The sequence below is a fragment of the Megascapheus bottae genome, chromosome 5 (genome assembly GCF_031878675.1).
Source record: "Megascapheus bottae isolate mThoBot1 chromosome 5, mThoBot2.hap1, whole genome shotgun sequence".
NCBI lineage: Eukaryota > Metazoa > Chordata > Mammalia > Rodentia > Geomyidae > Megascapheus > Megascapheus bottae.
This window is the reverse complement of record NC_143513.1, coordinates 21,223,597-21,238,744: the sequence shown is the minus strand read 5'-3', so window position 1 is coordinate 21,238,744 and position 15,148 is coordinate 21,223,597. Positions and strand designations below refer to the sequence as shown.

Below are 15,148 nucleotides of genomic sequence, written 5' to 3'. Positions count from 1 at the left end.
AAATCATGAAAATCAATATATACAACCAAATTTATATATCATTTTACAAGAAATAAAATGTAAAAAAAAAAAAAAGTCCCTGGGGCCGGGAGTTTGGCATAGTGGTAGAGTGCTTGCCTATCATGCATGAAGACCAGGGTTCAATTCTTCAGTACCACATACATAGAAAAAAGCCAGAGGGGCCGGGAGTTTGGCCTAGTGGTAACATGCTTGCCTAGCATGCACGAAGACCTGGTACCACATACATAGAAAAAAAGCCAAAAAATGGTGCTGAAGTTGAAGTGGTAGAGCTCTGGCCTTGAGAAAGTCCAAGGACAGTGCTCAGGCCATGAGCGTAAGCACAGGACTGGCAAAAAAAAAAAAGCCAGAAATGGTGCTGTGTCTCAAGTGGTAGAGTTCTAACCTTGAGAAAGCCCAAGGACAGTGCCCAGGCCCTAAGTTCAAGACCCAGAACTAGGCAAAAAAACAAAATATATATATATGTGTGTGTGTGTGTATCCCCTTTTTGTGTTAGTCCTATGACTCGAACTCAGGGCCTGGCACTGTTCCTGTGTTGTTTTGTTCAGGGACAGTGCTCTATTACTTGAGCCACAGTTCTAGCTTTTTTTTTCTGTCAGTTGTGGGAATTGAACTCTGGGCCTGGGCATTGTGTCGAGCTCTTCAGCTCAAGGCTACCGCCCTTCCCCTTGAGCCATAGTGTCTCTTCTGGTGGTTAGTTTGAGGTAAGAGTCTCATGGACTTTAGTGCCTCGGCTGGCTTTGAATCTCCATCCTCAGATCTCAGCCTTCTGAGTATGATTACAGGTGTGAGCCACCGTGCCTGGCTTACTTCTGGCTTTTTTGTGGTTATTTGGCAATAAGAAGCTCACAGACTTTCCTTCCTAGGATTTGAAGCATAATCCTCATATCTCAGCCTCCTGATAGGCATGAGGCACAAGCACCCATCCAACATTGTCCTTTGTATATAAACATTTAGACAATTCTAGATAAAACAGCAAAACTCAAATCTCAGTTATGATGGTTGGCTCTACATACTCATCACCTTAATAAACTGTAAGGCTTGGAGTATGGCCTACTGGTAGAGTGCTTGCCAAGCATGTACAAAGCTCTGAGTTCGATGCCTCAGTTACCACATAGGCAGAAAAGGCTGGAAATGGTTGTAGCCCAAGTGGTAAAGTGCTAGCTTTGAGAAAGCTCAAGGACAGTGCCCAGGCCCTGAGTTCAAGCCCTAGGACCGGAAAAAAATGTGTGGACCTTGCTCATTTATGTCAACATAGAAATATAGATCAGTGGAATCTATGAAAACCGAAATAATCTTGTGCACTTTTCAGGTTGTTTCCATTTGCTTCCTTAATAAACAACAGTTTCTTTTATGCAGTGGTGCTCATTACTCATAATTTCTTGGAGTAGAGTATTTTGTGTTTTTTTGTTTTAAACAGGGTCCAGACTAGCCTTCTGTGTGCTGGAACTACAGGTGTGCACCACTATGCCTCCTATCCACAGCCATGGAACTGAATAGCACACAGATCTCCTTTGTTTACTAGTGAGTTTTCTCTATGTGTGTGTAGCTACTAGAGCCTGAACTCAGGATCTCACACTCTCACTTAACTCTTTTGCTCAAGTTTAGCACTCTGCCACTTGAGTTTCATCTCCACGTCCAGCTTTTTTTTTTTTTTTTTTTTTTTTTTTTTTGCCAGTCCTGGGCTTGAGCTCAGTGTCTGAGCGCTGTTCTTGGACTTTCTCAAGACTAGAGCTCTACCACTTGAGCCTCAGCACCACTTCTGGCTTTTTTGTATATATGTGGTTCCAAGTAATCAAACCCAGGTCTTTGTGCATGCTAGGCAAGCACTTTAACCACTAGGCCAAACTCCCGGCCCCACACGTCCAGCTTTTTACTAGTTAATTGGAGGTAAGAGTCTCACAGGCTTTACCTCCCCAGGCTGGCTTCAAACTGTGATCCTCAAATCTCAGCCATCTGTCTGAGAGACTATGATAACCAGCATGAGCCATCAATACTCAGCTTTAAGGGTTTGTTTGTTTCTTTGTTTGTTTCAGTCCTGGGGCTTGGATTCAGGGCCTAAGCTCTGTCCTTGGGTGAGCTTTCTCAAGGTTAGAGCTCTACCACTTGAGCCACAGCACCACTTCTGGTGCTGAGGAAACCCAGGTCTTTATGCATGCTAGGCAAGCACTCTATTGGCCAAACTCCCGGACCTAGCTTTGAGGTTTTGGGTTTTGTTTTTATAATCAAATTTGATCATTATATGTCTTATACAGGCATACTTAGAGACATTAAGATTTGGTTCCTGAGCACCACAACAAAACAAATATTAAGCAGGCACAGTGGCTCTCACCGGTAATCCTAGCTACTCAGGAGGGTAAGATCTGAGGATCAAGGTTCAAAACCAGCCCAGGCACAAAAGGACCTGAGACACTTATCTCCAGTTAACCTCTAGAAAATGGGAAGTGAGGCTTGGCTCCAGAGTAGAGTGGTAGCCTTGAGTTGAAGAGTTTAGGGACAGCGCCCAGGCTGAGTTCAAGGCCCATGACCCACAAAAAAAAAAAAAAAAAAGTACCAAGACATGTGAAAGGGTATCAATGTATGTGAATTAATGCACCTTCTATCTGGCAAATATCATGTAACCCTTTCACTAATTACAATAAAAAAATTTTTTTAAAAATTAAAAAAAAGGCAATCCATATTGTGTTTTCACAAATCATACAACAATGATTTTATATTTTATTGTCTACTTGAGTGTGCCATAACTTTCTTGAAATTGTATATGTTCTTTAAAAGTAGTATGTTGCTCATGACTACAATAGATGAGGGCGATGAATGGGGTATGCCAGCAGATATAGCCACCTTACTAAAAGCGTCAATGGGCCTGTGAAAGGGCAGTGTGGACGTCCTAATTGAGGAGGGAATAGCAACTGGGTGCACTCAAGGACATTTGCATTATGATGACCACAGGGTTTATGAACATTTGTAACTTTTTATAATTTTCATTTTGCATTTCTCATAGTATGGACAATTTTTTGCAACTAACTGAATTCTCCAGATGCTCAATGAAATTTCGTTTAAAAAAAAAAGCCACAAATATATAGTCCTGATGACATTAAAAAAATCATCATTTACAAAGCAGTTTTCTGAACGGGGATTAGTTGGTGATTGTAACAAATATGCTAATGCTTTAGAAATGTCAGTTTTTTGTAATTATTTCTACATATATATAGATATATATAGTCTCTCACTGGATAATGTGTGTAGATTTTTACATGTGCCTTATTTGACAATGCTTTTGTTTTTGCTTGTCTCATTTGAAGTTTTTTATGACGTTGGTTTAAACTGTGCAGCAGTGTAGGTTATATAGACTTCATTTTTTGGCTTTTTTTTTTTTTTTGCTTTTGAAGCAGATGTTTACCAATGTCAGCAAGAACTCAACCTGAATTTAAAGGTGGCATTCCATCCACTGGCATCCCCCAGGTCCTCTCTGTACTTCTGTTAGAACGCACTTGTTTGGCTAGGCACTAAGTTGTTTTCCAGTGCATATTGACTTCTAGCTTTTACCTTGCTCTGTGGATTCATTCCTTCTGTTCATTTCCCAACTGTACTATGGTGTGCTTTAACCCTGCCTGTCTTTGTGCATGTTTTTGTTGATTCATTCTCCTGGCTTTTGATTCTCTTGAAGCTGTTGCCTAGTCACTTTTCCAGTGCTCATCCTCTCTGAAATACTTATTATCATATACTGACAGACCAGCACAATGTTGGGCAGCACGCTGTAAAGTTGCTTCACTTCACAGCAGACGGTATGACTTCATATTGAGGCAGCATTAGGTACTGCATGGAAATAATTGGTCACTAAAATTCCTAGCAAAATATATGTAGCCAGTTTCCAGAATTTCTAATACAGGACCACCTAATGAGCCATTGTTCAATTCCAATTAAGTGTGGGAGACAGTGAAATTTAGAAGATGTAAAGAAAGAGTTATCTAACCGTAATTTAACTATTAAAATTTTCTTTAAATTTTTGCCTATCCGTCTGTTGCTGTTATTATATATACATCAGTTTCCTTTGTGTAACTTGTGAGTTTTCATGTGTTTTATTTGTATTATGTAAATATCATAAATTAACTTAATTTATAAATCAAGGATGTGTTCATTATTGGAGTTCATACTTTAAAGGACACCCTAACTTGCTAAGATGTTAGCTAAACCCTCTCATCGTAGAAGGTTAATGAAGATATCACAGTGATTTCTTTTGATGTTACTGACTGAAAAACTCTCCTGTCAGAAGACTTCTTGAAGGCATACTGAATACATTCATACATTTCAATATTACAGGGCTAAAAAGAATTGCAAATGTCAATACTACCTCCTGGTGCAGCACAGTAACCAGTTGCATAGCTTCATTGTTGCAAATATTACCTTTCAAGTCACAGGTAGATTTCTCCTAATGCTACTCTATTAATGTACCTTCAAGAATAGACTACTTTTGTTGTTTTTGTTGTTGTTGTTATTGGCTGTTATACCATATTTTCTCTAATAAAATGTAGTTGGGTTCTTCCTGTAATGCTCTATTATGTCTCGGGTTTAATAAAGATAATTTGTGATCATAAAAATAGTAATATGTTGCTAATGATGATCTGAACCTTAGTAACTCTAAGATTTAGTAAGTCAGTCTTTGACCTTGTGTGGATGTTGATGTCTGCTACCAATAAGAGTTTCTTTAAAGAGGGGCCGGGAGTTTGGCCTAGTGGTTGAGTGCTTGCCTAGCATGCACGAAGACCCAGGTTCAATTCCTCAGTACCACATACATAGAAAAAAACCCAGAAGTGGTGCTGAGGCTCAAGTGATAGAGCTCTAGCCTTGAGAAAGTCCAAGGACAGTGCTCAGGCCCTGAGCTCAAGCCCAGGACTGGCAAAAAAAAAAAAAAGTTTCTTTAAAGAAACGAACAATGAAGTTTGTTGTTCTGATTGACTTTTCTTTCCATGAAAGATTTCTCTGTAGCATGGAATGCTGTTTGATAACATTTTACCCTCAGTAGAACCTTCTGAATTAGAATCAGTCCTGGCAACAATTCTGCCACATGTTCAGACTCCACTTCTAACTCTAGTTCTCTTCTACCTACATCTGCAGTTACTTCCTCTATTGAACTATTTAACTCCAAGAGAGTCATGCAGGTTGCAGGTTGTAACATCCAATTCTGAACTCCCATTAATAAAAGAGTTTTGATCAGAAACCATGAATCATGAATGTTAGATGGGGTAGGAGGTCGAGGATCATATTGAAGAGCCAAACTTGAGTATTACAATACTAGGCCTTGAACTCAGGTCTTCACATTCTCATTTGGGATTTTCTGTTCTTTTACTCCATGCTGATATACAACCACTTGAGCCACATCTCCACTTCCAGACTTTTGCTAATTGGAGATATGGGTTTCATGGACTAGCTGGCTTTGAACCTCAATTTTAAAATCTCTGACTCCTGGGGCCGGGAGTCTGGCCTAGTGGTTAAAGTGCTTGCTTAGCGTGCATGAAGACCGGGGTTCAATTCCTCGGTACCATATACATAGAAAAAAGCCGGAAGTGGTGCTCAGGCCCTGAGCTCAAGCCCAGGACTGGCAAAAAAAAAAAAAAAAAAAAAAAAAAAAAATCTCTGACTCCTGAGTAGCAAGGATTCAGCCACTAGGGCCTAGCATGTATACTCTTAATATGCTCTTAATGTTCTACAATGGTAGAACCTTTCCAAACAGTTTCAATTTCCTTTTCTCAGATCCACTAGAGGAATATGTCAACTGCAGCCTTATAGACTTTCTTAGCCAGGTGCTAGTATCTCATGCCTGTCATTATAATTACACAGAGGTTAAGATCTATTCTCCTTTAACAAAGTTTCCTTTTAGTCCAAGGATGAGGTGTTTTTGTTTTTTGTTTTTTTTTTTTTTGCCAGTCCTGGGCTTGAGCTCAGGGTCTGAGTACTGTCCTTGGACTTTCTCAAGGCTAGAGCTCTATCACTTGAGCCTCAGCACCACTTCTATGTATGTGGTACCGAGGAATCGAACCCGGGTCTTCATGCATGCTAGGCAAGCACTTTAACCACTAGGCCAAACTCCCAGCCCCGCAAGGATGAGTTTTGCTAGATATTCTTCTTGAGCTGTGTTCTCAGAATGTGTTTATTTAAGTCTCTGGATAGATAATGTAAGGTTAAAAGCATAGCTACTATAGCCCAGTGGGGAGTGAGACCTCAAATAGCCTACTAATACTGTGCTTATTCTTAGCTCCTGGCACATAGCTACTTTTGAACTTTTCCCCCTATGCTTTAGATTTTAACTTGTTTTTCTCTCATGCCACCTGTTATACTTCCCAACTCCTCTTAAAGTTCTCACCACTATACTCTGGTTTCTCTTCAGATTATATAAATCTTTCACCTTTTACTAAAGATTTCCACAGAGGAGAACAGCTCTGAGACCAAGGCTATAAAAAAAAAATTCTCACCACTTTTCAGTACCATACCATTGGGACAGACGTACAAGGCAGAAGCCTCTGGGAAAAGTGCATCCACATCATAGCAGTCAGGCATGTTTAATTAGTTATCTTCTTAAAGGAAAAGAAAACTTGCATTTCCTTGATAAACAGAATTCCATTCAATTTCTCAGGTGTCAAATTTCACCTTACTATTGTGTACATTTCAAAGGGATGGGACTTATGCCTTCTGAGACATTCAGAGGGTGAAAGAGGACTTAAGCTCTGTAGATTTTACAACAAAACAGAAAAGAAAAAAAGGTAGATGGTCTATCTTCTGTAAAGAAAATAATTTGATTTACCCTTACAATGGATACTATGAAATGGCACTTAAAATATTTTTAAAAAATAAGATTTAAAAATATACAATGAACCAAGGATAAATAGTAAACAGGCAATTTTTTCATAAAAATCAAAGTTTATTCATATATAATCACTAAAATATAAGTGATTCTCATAGTATGTTTTACAAGATTTGGGGACAATCATATGTGTATATTTATTAAATATGTAATATTATATATACATATGATTATATATACATGTGTGTATATATTTTTTCTCTCCACTGCTTTTCATTATGGCCTTATGCTTGGTTTTTCCCAGTGTATGAGAATTCTCAGGAACTAGGGTTGAGACTCCTCTGGAGAAATGTGTTTCTTTGTATCTGACATCAGCACATGGTGCCCATCCATCAAGACTTTGTTCATTGTTTAAAGCAGACTTTCCCTGGACTGCAACTACAATGAAATCAAACCCAAAATCTATCTGAGGATAAACTTAATGAATTCTCAGGTGATAGTTTTCCCTTTCAGTAGTAAGGTCAAAGCAAGACAAAGCTGGTTCCTTATCCTTTATACTCAAGGCATGCCAAAATTATGCACAGATCTTCCCAAGGTTTCCTCCAGTCCTCCACTGCCCCTTAGATATGCATTGCTATTCCGCTGCACTTCCTTTTAGCTGGGTTGCTAGGACAGGCTCAGATTCTTTCACTTCACCAAAGGTTCTTCAGATAATGCTGGAAGCCACAAACGCTGATCACATTAAGTTTTAGTTCTTTTCCTCTATTCTAAGCCTTGCTTCCAACCAGCCTTTTCTTTTCATTTATTTTTATTGTAATTAATAGAAGAGTTACATTATATTCGCCAGACAGAAGGTGCATTACTTCACATACTTTCTCGTCTCGGTCCCCATTTCCCTCCCCCCCACTCCCACCCCTCATCTTTGTTTCCCCCTTCCCTACCCAATTTCAAATAACCAAATACAAATATATTCAATATATCAGATAACAAAGTGAGATACTGTAACAATATGAGATAACCAAGGGACAGCAAAAGAGATGAGAGATAACATCATACATTAAGGACAACAATCACTCATTATATGGCTTTTGTTTCTATATCCTAGAGATCCTTTCATTTAGCGTCATACTATATGGCCTTATGTATCAAGGTTTTGCTCTATTGCAAATCTCTGCTAGGAGAGCCCAAGGATTCTACTGATTATTACAAATGAGGGAAACCATTGAGCCTATGTTCCTTTGAGTCTGGCTTACTTCACTTAATATGATTTTTTCTAAGTCTTTCCATTTCCTTACAAATGGGGTGATGTCATTCTTTCTGACAGCAGCATAGAATTCCATTGTGTACAAATGCCACATATTGTTGATGCACTCATCAACTGAGGGAATTGCTGGGTCATAGGGGAGCTCTATGTTTAGTCTTTTGAGGAACTGCCATACTGCTTTCCATAGTGGTTGAACGAGTTTGCACTCCCACCAACAGTGTAGTAGTGATCCCTCCTGGCCACATCCCCGCCAGCATCTGTTATTAGATTTCTTGATCCTGGCCATTGTAACTGGAGTGAGGTGGAATTTTAAGAGTTGTTTTGCATTTCTTTTATGGCCAGAGATGTCGCGCATTTCTTCATGTGTCTATAGGCCATTCTTATTTCTTCTTCAGAGAAGACTCTCTTTTAAGTCTTTGGTCCATCTTTTAATGGGATGGTTGTTTCTTTGGAGATTAGTTTTGGAGTGATTCAATTTTTTGAGCTGTTGATATATTTTAGATATGAGGCCCTTTGTCCGTTGTTTGGTTGGTGAAGATTTTCTCCCACTCTGTAGGCTTCCTAATTAATTTACTAGCTATGTCCTTTGCCATACAAAAGCTCTGCAGTTTAATGCAGTCCCACTTATCCAGCCTTTCTCTGATTTGTTGTGATTCTTGGTCCTTATTAAGAAAGTTTCAACCTGTGCCAAGCCAAGGAGGCCTAGTGTGTCTCCTATTCCTTCTTGTAAAGTTTTCAGTGTGTCGGCTTTTACCTTGAGGTCTTTGATCCATTTGGAGTTAATTCTAGTGCAGGGTGACAAAGAAGGATCCAACTTTAGTTTTCTGCAGGTGTTTAATCAGTTCTGCCAGTCCTCCACTGCCCCTTAGATATGCATTGCTATTCTGCTGCACTTCCTTTTTGCTGGGCTGCCAGGACAGCCTCAGATTCTTTCACTTTAGCAAAGGTTCTTAAGATAATGCTGGAAGCCACAAACGCTGATCACATTAAGTTTTGGTTCTTTTCCTCTATTCTAAGCCTAAGGCCACTTCCAATCAGCCTTTTTTTTTTTTTTTTTTTTTTTTGGTACTATAACTAGATGTTCAACTCAGGGCCTCGAGCATTCATTTGGCTTTTTCCATCCAAAGCTTTCACTCTACCACTTGAACGTATACCACTTCTACTGTTTGGGTGGTTAATTGGGGATACAAGTTACTCCGTTGTGGCTGCCCAGGCTGGCTTTGAACTCTAATCTTCAGTTTTCAGCCGCCTGAGTAGCTAGGAATATAGGCTAGGATTACTACGAGCACCTGGCTCAGTCAGCAGCCGTGCGGGGCGGGGTGGGGCGGGGCGGGGGGGTGGGGGAGCAATTACTATACAAGTGACTGGGGAGAAACAGATTTTAATAGGTTTTCATTTTGTTTTGTTTTGAAATCAGGAGGGATTCTTTCTTTCTTTTTAAAAATCTATCATCCACAATGTTGCTGGAAGGAAAAATAAAAGACAACTGCTTCAGAATAGCTATACCTATGCTATCACCAGCCACCTTAAGGTACAGATTGAGGTGCGGAGAACAGAATAGACATGAATACAAAACAAAACCATGTACTGAATGTTTCTACCCAGCCAATAATCATGTTTACCTTGGATAAACTATAAACATTATGAAATCAATTTATTACTTGAAAGCATAAATACTATAACACAGAATGTAGAATCTGCCTTACTTAGGAACAGTGATGATGAGTGTTCATTTTTGTTGTTCTTCCTCTTCATCTTCACACACACAACTAAGACTTATCTGGGGTTTTTTGTTGTTGTTGGTTGTTGGGCTTGAATTAAGGGCCTAGGTACTGTCCCTGAGCTTTTTTGCTAAAGGGGCTAGCACTCCACCACTTTAAGCCATAGCACCACTTCTGGTTTTCTGGTGGTTAGAGGTAAGTCTCATAGGACTTTTCTGCCCAGGCTGGCTTAAAACTGCAATCCTCAGATCTCAGCCTTCTGAGTAGCTAAGAATACTGGCATGAGCCACTGACACCAGATTGGTTTGATTTTTTGATGCGAGGCCCAGTATAGGGATTTGGGTTTATGCTTCGTAGGCAAATGCTATACCTGAGTCACTCATAGCCCTTTTATGCTTTACTCTTTAAAAATTGCATTTTTTTCCCCAGGGTTGGGATGGATCATGATTCTCCTGTTAAAGCTTCTGTATAAACTGAGATTACAAGTGTGCATGCACCCTCATGCTTGGCCTCTTTTCCCTCTTTCCCTCTCTCCCTCTTTATTCCCTAAATCCCTCCTCCTTATATTGGGTGAGGGAACCTATCAGTATACAAGATGGACAGGACAAAGAGATCCACATGTTTTATCCCTACTACAAGCCTCAGCAGAAAGCTATTAGGCATGGCCTTACTTGGCCCCCAACATTCTGCCTCTTGAGTAGCTGGGCGTACAAGCATGTACCATGATACTAGGCCATAATTAATTAAGAAGCACATTTTCCTTGGAGTATGGGTAGCAATATTAGTACTTGGCTTAAGAACACACTGAATTTGGAAGGTAAAGTTTTTGTTCCTGCCTTGTTTTTTGTTTTTGCTGTTGTTTGTTTAGATTAAAAAAAAAAAAAACTTGGATGGTGTTAGGTCCACCTGGAAGAAATGACTTCTTCCCTGGGCTTTCTACCCCTGTATTCTGGAAATTCCCACACAGCACCTGTAACCCTAGCAACTGGCATGCCAGAGGACAGTGGGAGGTCCCCAGTCTGAGGTATTTCCCCATCTTCTGAGCTCACACTCACTTCCGTTGCACCCCTCCCCCTTATATAATCTCTCACTTCCCCCATAAACCTACTTGCTCCACCCAACTCCATCTTGAGTGGCAGGAGGTCAGCTTTTCTCGCCTCTTCTCCTGAACTGTTTAGCTTCCTTTCGGCAGACATTACAGATAGGGGCCAGAGTTTGGCATAGTGATAAGAGTGCTTGCCTGGCAGGCACAAAGATGAGGGTTCAATTCCTTGGTACCACATGCAATGAAAAGAGCCAGAAGTGGTGTGGGCTCAAGCCTTGAGAAAACCCAAGGAGAGTGGTCAGGCCCTAAGTTCAAGCTCAGGGACTGGCATAAAAAGTAAGAAAAAAAACAAAAACAAAAAACCGGATCTCAGTAAGAAACACACTCAGCAGTGCGCGGTGGCTCCCGCCTGTATCCTAACTACTCAGGAGGCTGAGATCTGAGGATCACGGTGCAAAGCCAGCCCAAGAACGAAAGGACCTGAGACTCTTATCTCAGAAGTGGCACTGTGGCTCAAGGGGTAGGGCGGTAGCCTTGAGCTGCAAGAGCTCAGGGACAGCGCCCAGACCCAGAGTTCAAGTCCCACCATCGAAAAAAGGAGAAAAGAAACACAGTATCTTAGTAGACTCTAAAACCCACAAAAGCTCCGCACTGTTACGCTTTCTGTTGCTCGCCCACCCAGGCGATGGCTGAAGGACGACTTCGCGTGGCCCGGAAAACAGGCGGGACAAGAACAAGGTCACGAGTTCGGGTCCAACTGCAACTCCACAAGCAGGCGCTCCCTCAGGGGGGCACGTGGGGCCGGCTCCGGAAGTCCTGACCGGTCCGGGGTAAAGGGCGCAGCTGACTGGAGGAAGACCCGAGACTTTCGGGTATGTCCCAGGGAGGAAACCGCACGGAGACCAAGGCGACGCCCCTCAGCCACCCGAGCCCCTCCGGCGCGCATGCGCAGGCGGGCCAACGGCTGACGTCATCCTCCAGGCACGCTCCCGACGTCAAACTTCCCGGGGCCTGTCATTCGGGCCGGGCTAGCGGGGCCTCTAGAGAAAGGGCACCCGCGCGGCGCACCCTACCCTGCTATCTAGCACACAGGCGCGCTGCTCGCCGGCGCGGGTGCTGGGGCCAATTAGGTTGCTTAACGTCATCGCGTCCCCGCCGGCTCCTCCGAACGTCGGGCCGTGGGAGGGCAGCGCGAGTGCGGTTGCGCCGACAGCGGTACTTAGGTGCCGGCCGGCGTGTCCTTGGGTTAGAGAGCGGGACGTCTGCCTTCGTGTCCGGTGTCCTCCTTGTGGTAGCGGCGAGAGAGTGGTGAGGCCCGGGGCGTGGAGAGGCAGAACCGTGGGAACTATCAGCCTGGGAGGTTGGCGTGGGGAGCGCGGGCGAGCCGAGGTCGCGCCGGGCGGGCACGCGGGCCGGGGCCAGCGGGGGCCGGGGTGGGCCGGGGTGGGGGGCGGCCCAGGGCGTAGCGGGAGCCCAGCCAGGAGCGAGCGCGATCGCTGGGGTCAGGGCCGCGGAAGACGCGGGCGCTCCCGCCGCCGGTGCGCAGGGCCCTGGAGGCGCTGGGCTAGATCCCTCCAGGCGAGCTCGCGTTCCTGACGAGGCAAAGGCTGCTTCTCCTGGAGGAAGCGGTCAACCTTTCCCCGGCCGCATCCCCATCGGGGTGGGTCCCGAAATCGATGGATGGCTGGGTGACCGCGTGGTCATCCCACGGGGATCGCAAGGGTGGCGGGTGGGGATGGCCCGGTCCTCCCTCTCAGTGAAGCTACACTGGAGATGTGTTCAGGCAGAAACTGGGTCTCTAGCTCTTTTCTCCGTGCGGGTTCTGTGTCATGAACTCAGGGCCTAGACGCTCTTCCTAAGCTTTTTTTGCTCAAGGCTGGCGCTCTACCACATGAACCGCAGCCCCGCTATGGCTTTTTGGTTTTCTTTTGTCGTTAAGAGATAGAGTCCCAGCCTCCCAAGTAGGTAGAATTAGAATTAACAGGGGTGAACCACTGGTCTCAGGCCTGTCTCTTTTCCAAATTGATGTGTTGTCCTGTATACAAAGGGGCATTAAATTGTAGCACAGGTAATTTTAGTTGTAGTTTTGGTTTAATATCAGTTCAACGTTAGGTTTGTGACCTTTTTTTTTTTTTTTGCCAGTCCTGGGCTTGAACTCAGGGCCTGAGCACTGTCCTTGGGTTTTTTTCTCAAGGCTAGAGCTCTACCCCTTGAGCCTCAGCACCACTTCCGGCTTTTTTCTACGTATGTGGTACTGAGGAATCGAACCCGCGTCTTCATACATTCTAGGCAAGCACTCTACCACTAAGCCAAACTCTCAGCCCAACTTTTCTCTTTTTTTGACCTTGACCTTATCTTTTGAAACTGAAGTTTCAGCCAGGTTCCAACTTTCACCTACTTGGTCCTGAACTTCCTATTCTGTACACACAAAGATCATTTTCTTCATTTTAAAGGAATTTCTCCTAAGTCGTGTTTTTAGCATGAGAGAGTAATGGAAATGTACTAAAACAAGATTCCTTCCGAATACTCACTGTCATAGATTAGCAGTGGATTAGTAACTAAAGCTGCTGGAGCGATCACTGCATTTGTTACTTAAGGAAAAAAATTACTTTTGGGTCTTTTATTTTAGAATTTAAAATGGGTGATGTTGAAAAAGGCAAGAAGATTTTTGTTCAGAAGTGTGCCCAGTGCCACACCGTTGAAAAGGGAGGCAAGCACAAGACTGGTCCTAACCTCCATGGTCTGTTTGGTCGGAAGACAGGCCAATCACCTGGGTTCTCTTACACAGATGCCAACAAGAACAAAGGTAAGAGGGGACTATTCAGTAATAAATTGTACAACACAAACTGCACAAATGTAAGCTATGGCAGACTCTTACTGTGAGTGTAGAACCCCTACTAATGCATACCTTTTTTGTTTAGGCATCACCTGGGGAGAGGATACACTGATGGAGTACTTGGAGAATCCCAAAAAGTACATCCCTGGAACAAAAATGATCTTCGCTGGCATTAAGAAGAAGGGAGAAAGGGCAGATTTGATAGCTTATCTCAAAAAAGCTACAAATGAGTAATAGCACTGCCTTATCTATTTATTGCAAAACAAATGTCTCGTGGCTTTTTAATGTGTACCATAATTCAATTGATCTCTGATAATCAGATTTCAAATCATGAATGGCTGACAGAATATTTTTGGACAATCCCGATTTAAGTAAAACTGGCTTGTGGTTGTGAATATGATCTTTAAAAGATTCCCTCCCCCAAACCTCCATTCTGTGATATGATTGGACTTACTAATGTTCAATTTTTCAGCAGAATATGGATTAATACCTTCACCTGTGTCAAAGATTGGTTTTCTAGTCAGATTTATATAGCTAGTTATGAGAACATCTTTAAATACTGGCAAAAATCCCTTCACTGTTTCAGCATCAAGAAAAATTAACCTGTTTGAATATGTGATCATTAGCCTGTTAGAGGCAATGACTGAAGATGAGGCAATGTCTATATTTTTGGTCTTGACTATACCAATTTAATTAGAATTCCCCATTTCTGAAAACTGCCTTTTACTTATTGAAAGGCATTTTAGTGTGGCTTATGTATAAATGTCAAATAAAGAATATTTAAAACTTGTCACATTTTATAGTTGGTCTGTTAAGTTCAGATGCTTGTAAAAGTGACTATGATAGATACAATACCGAGTTTATTTTTAATTCTTTACTAAGACAAAATTATAATTTAGGATTTTCTTTATGCAGTCATTCAGAAACAAAATGGTGGAACTACTGTGTATGTGTGATTGTGGTGCTTTCTGCAAACTTCTTAGAGAAAGGGATTGTAAATGATGTGGCCATAAGACTTAAGGTAATTAAAGATAAATATTACATGATCTTTTGGTTATGCTTGTTTTAATGACTGATTCCAGAACTTACTGTTAAGAGCTACAGTAACCTCTAAATATCATTGCAGCAGTGTTTCAACCTGACTAAATTGACTGACCTTGGGTCTTATAGATCAACCAGAACTTGGATATCACTTAAATTGCAGAGTGAATTTCTTTGGCTAGACCTATACTAAATAATCTTCTGGTGTGTAAATTACTTTATGCACCAAGTGTGACTTAGACATTTAGCGTAAGCCTTGGAAATTTAATAAATAATAGCAAGTCAAATCTGTTAGTGTTCGTGAGATCCAGGTCCTTGTGGGATGGTGAGGAGGCTGGGAAGAGAACTCTGGTTTTCAAGCAGATAACACAAGACAGTTGTAGATTAAGGTGAGAGGAACTGAAAAACAGGGAATTGATAGTTC

General features: G+C 42.1%; 1 protein-coding gene and 1 non-coding gene across 2 annotated transcripts; both read left to right on the top strand.

The window, feature by feature from the left end:
• Positions 1 to 6,383: 6,383 nt before the first annotated feature.
• On the top strand, positions 6,384 to 6,496 carry LOC150063091 (U5 spliceosomal RNA). Its single transcript, XR_016535745.1, has one exon. It is a non-coding gene; the product is annotated as a U5 spliceosomal RNA (small nuclear RNA).
• Positions 6,497 to 12,033: 5,537 nt separating this feature from the next.
• On the top strand, positions 12,034 to 14,178 carry Cycs (cytochrome c, somatic). The gene is made up of 3 exons (XM_090332782.1): positions 12,034 to 12,155; positions 13,477 to 13,653; positions 13,769 to 14,178. The coding sequence occupies exons 2-3, from the start codon at positions 13,485 to 13,487 to the stop codon at positions 13,915 to 13,917; spliced, it is 318 nt and encodes a 105-aa protein (XP_090188908.1). The 5' UTR covers positions 12,034 to 12,155; positions 13,477 to 13,484; the 3' UTR covers positions 13,918 to 14,178.
• Positions 14,179 to 15,148: the final 970 nt, after the last annotated feature.

Bases quoted from the DNA above. Each gene is read 5' to 3' on its own strand.
- Cycs (XM_090332782.1), top strand. From the start codon at position 13,485: ATGGGTGATGTTGAAAAAGGCAAGAAGATTTTTGTTCAGAAGTGTGCC. The intron at 13,654-13,768 runs GTAAGAGGGGAC...TTTTTTGTTTAG, and splicing joins AGATGCCAACAAGAACAAAG to GCATCACCTGGGGAGAGGAT.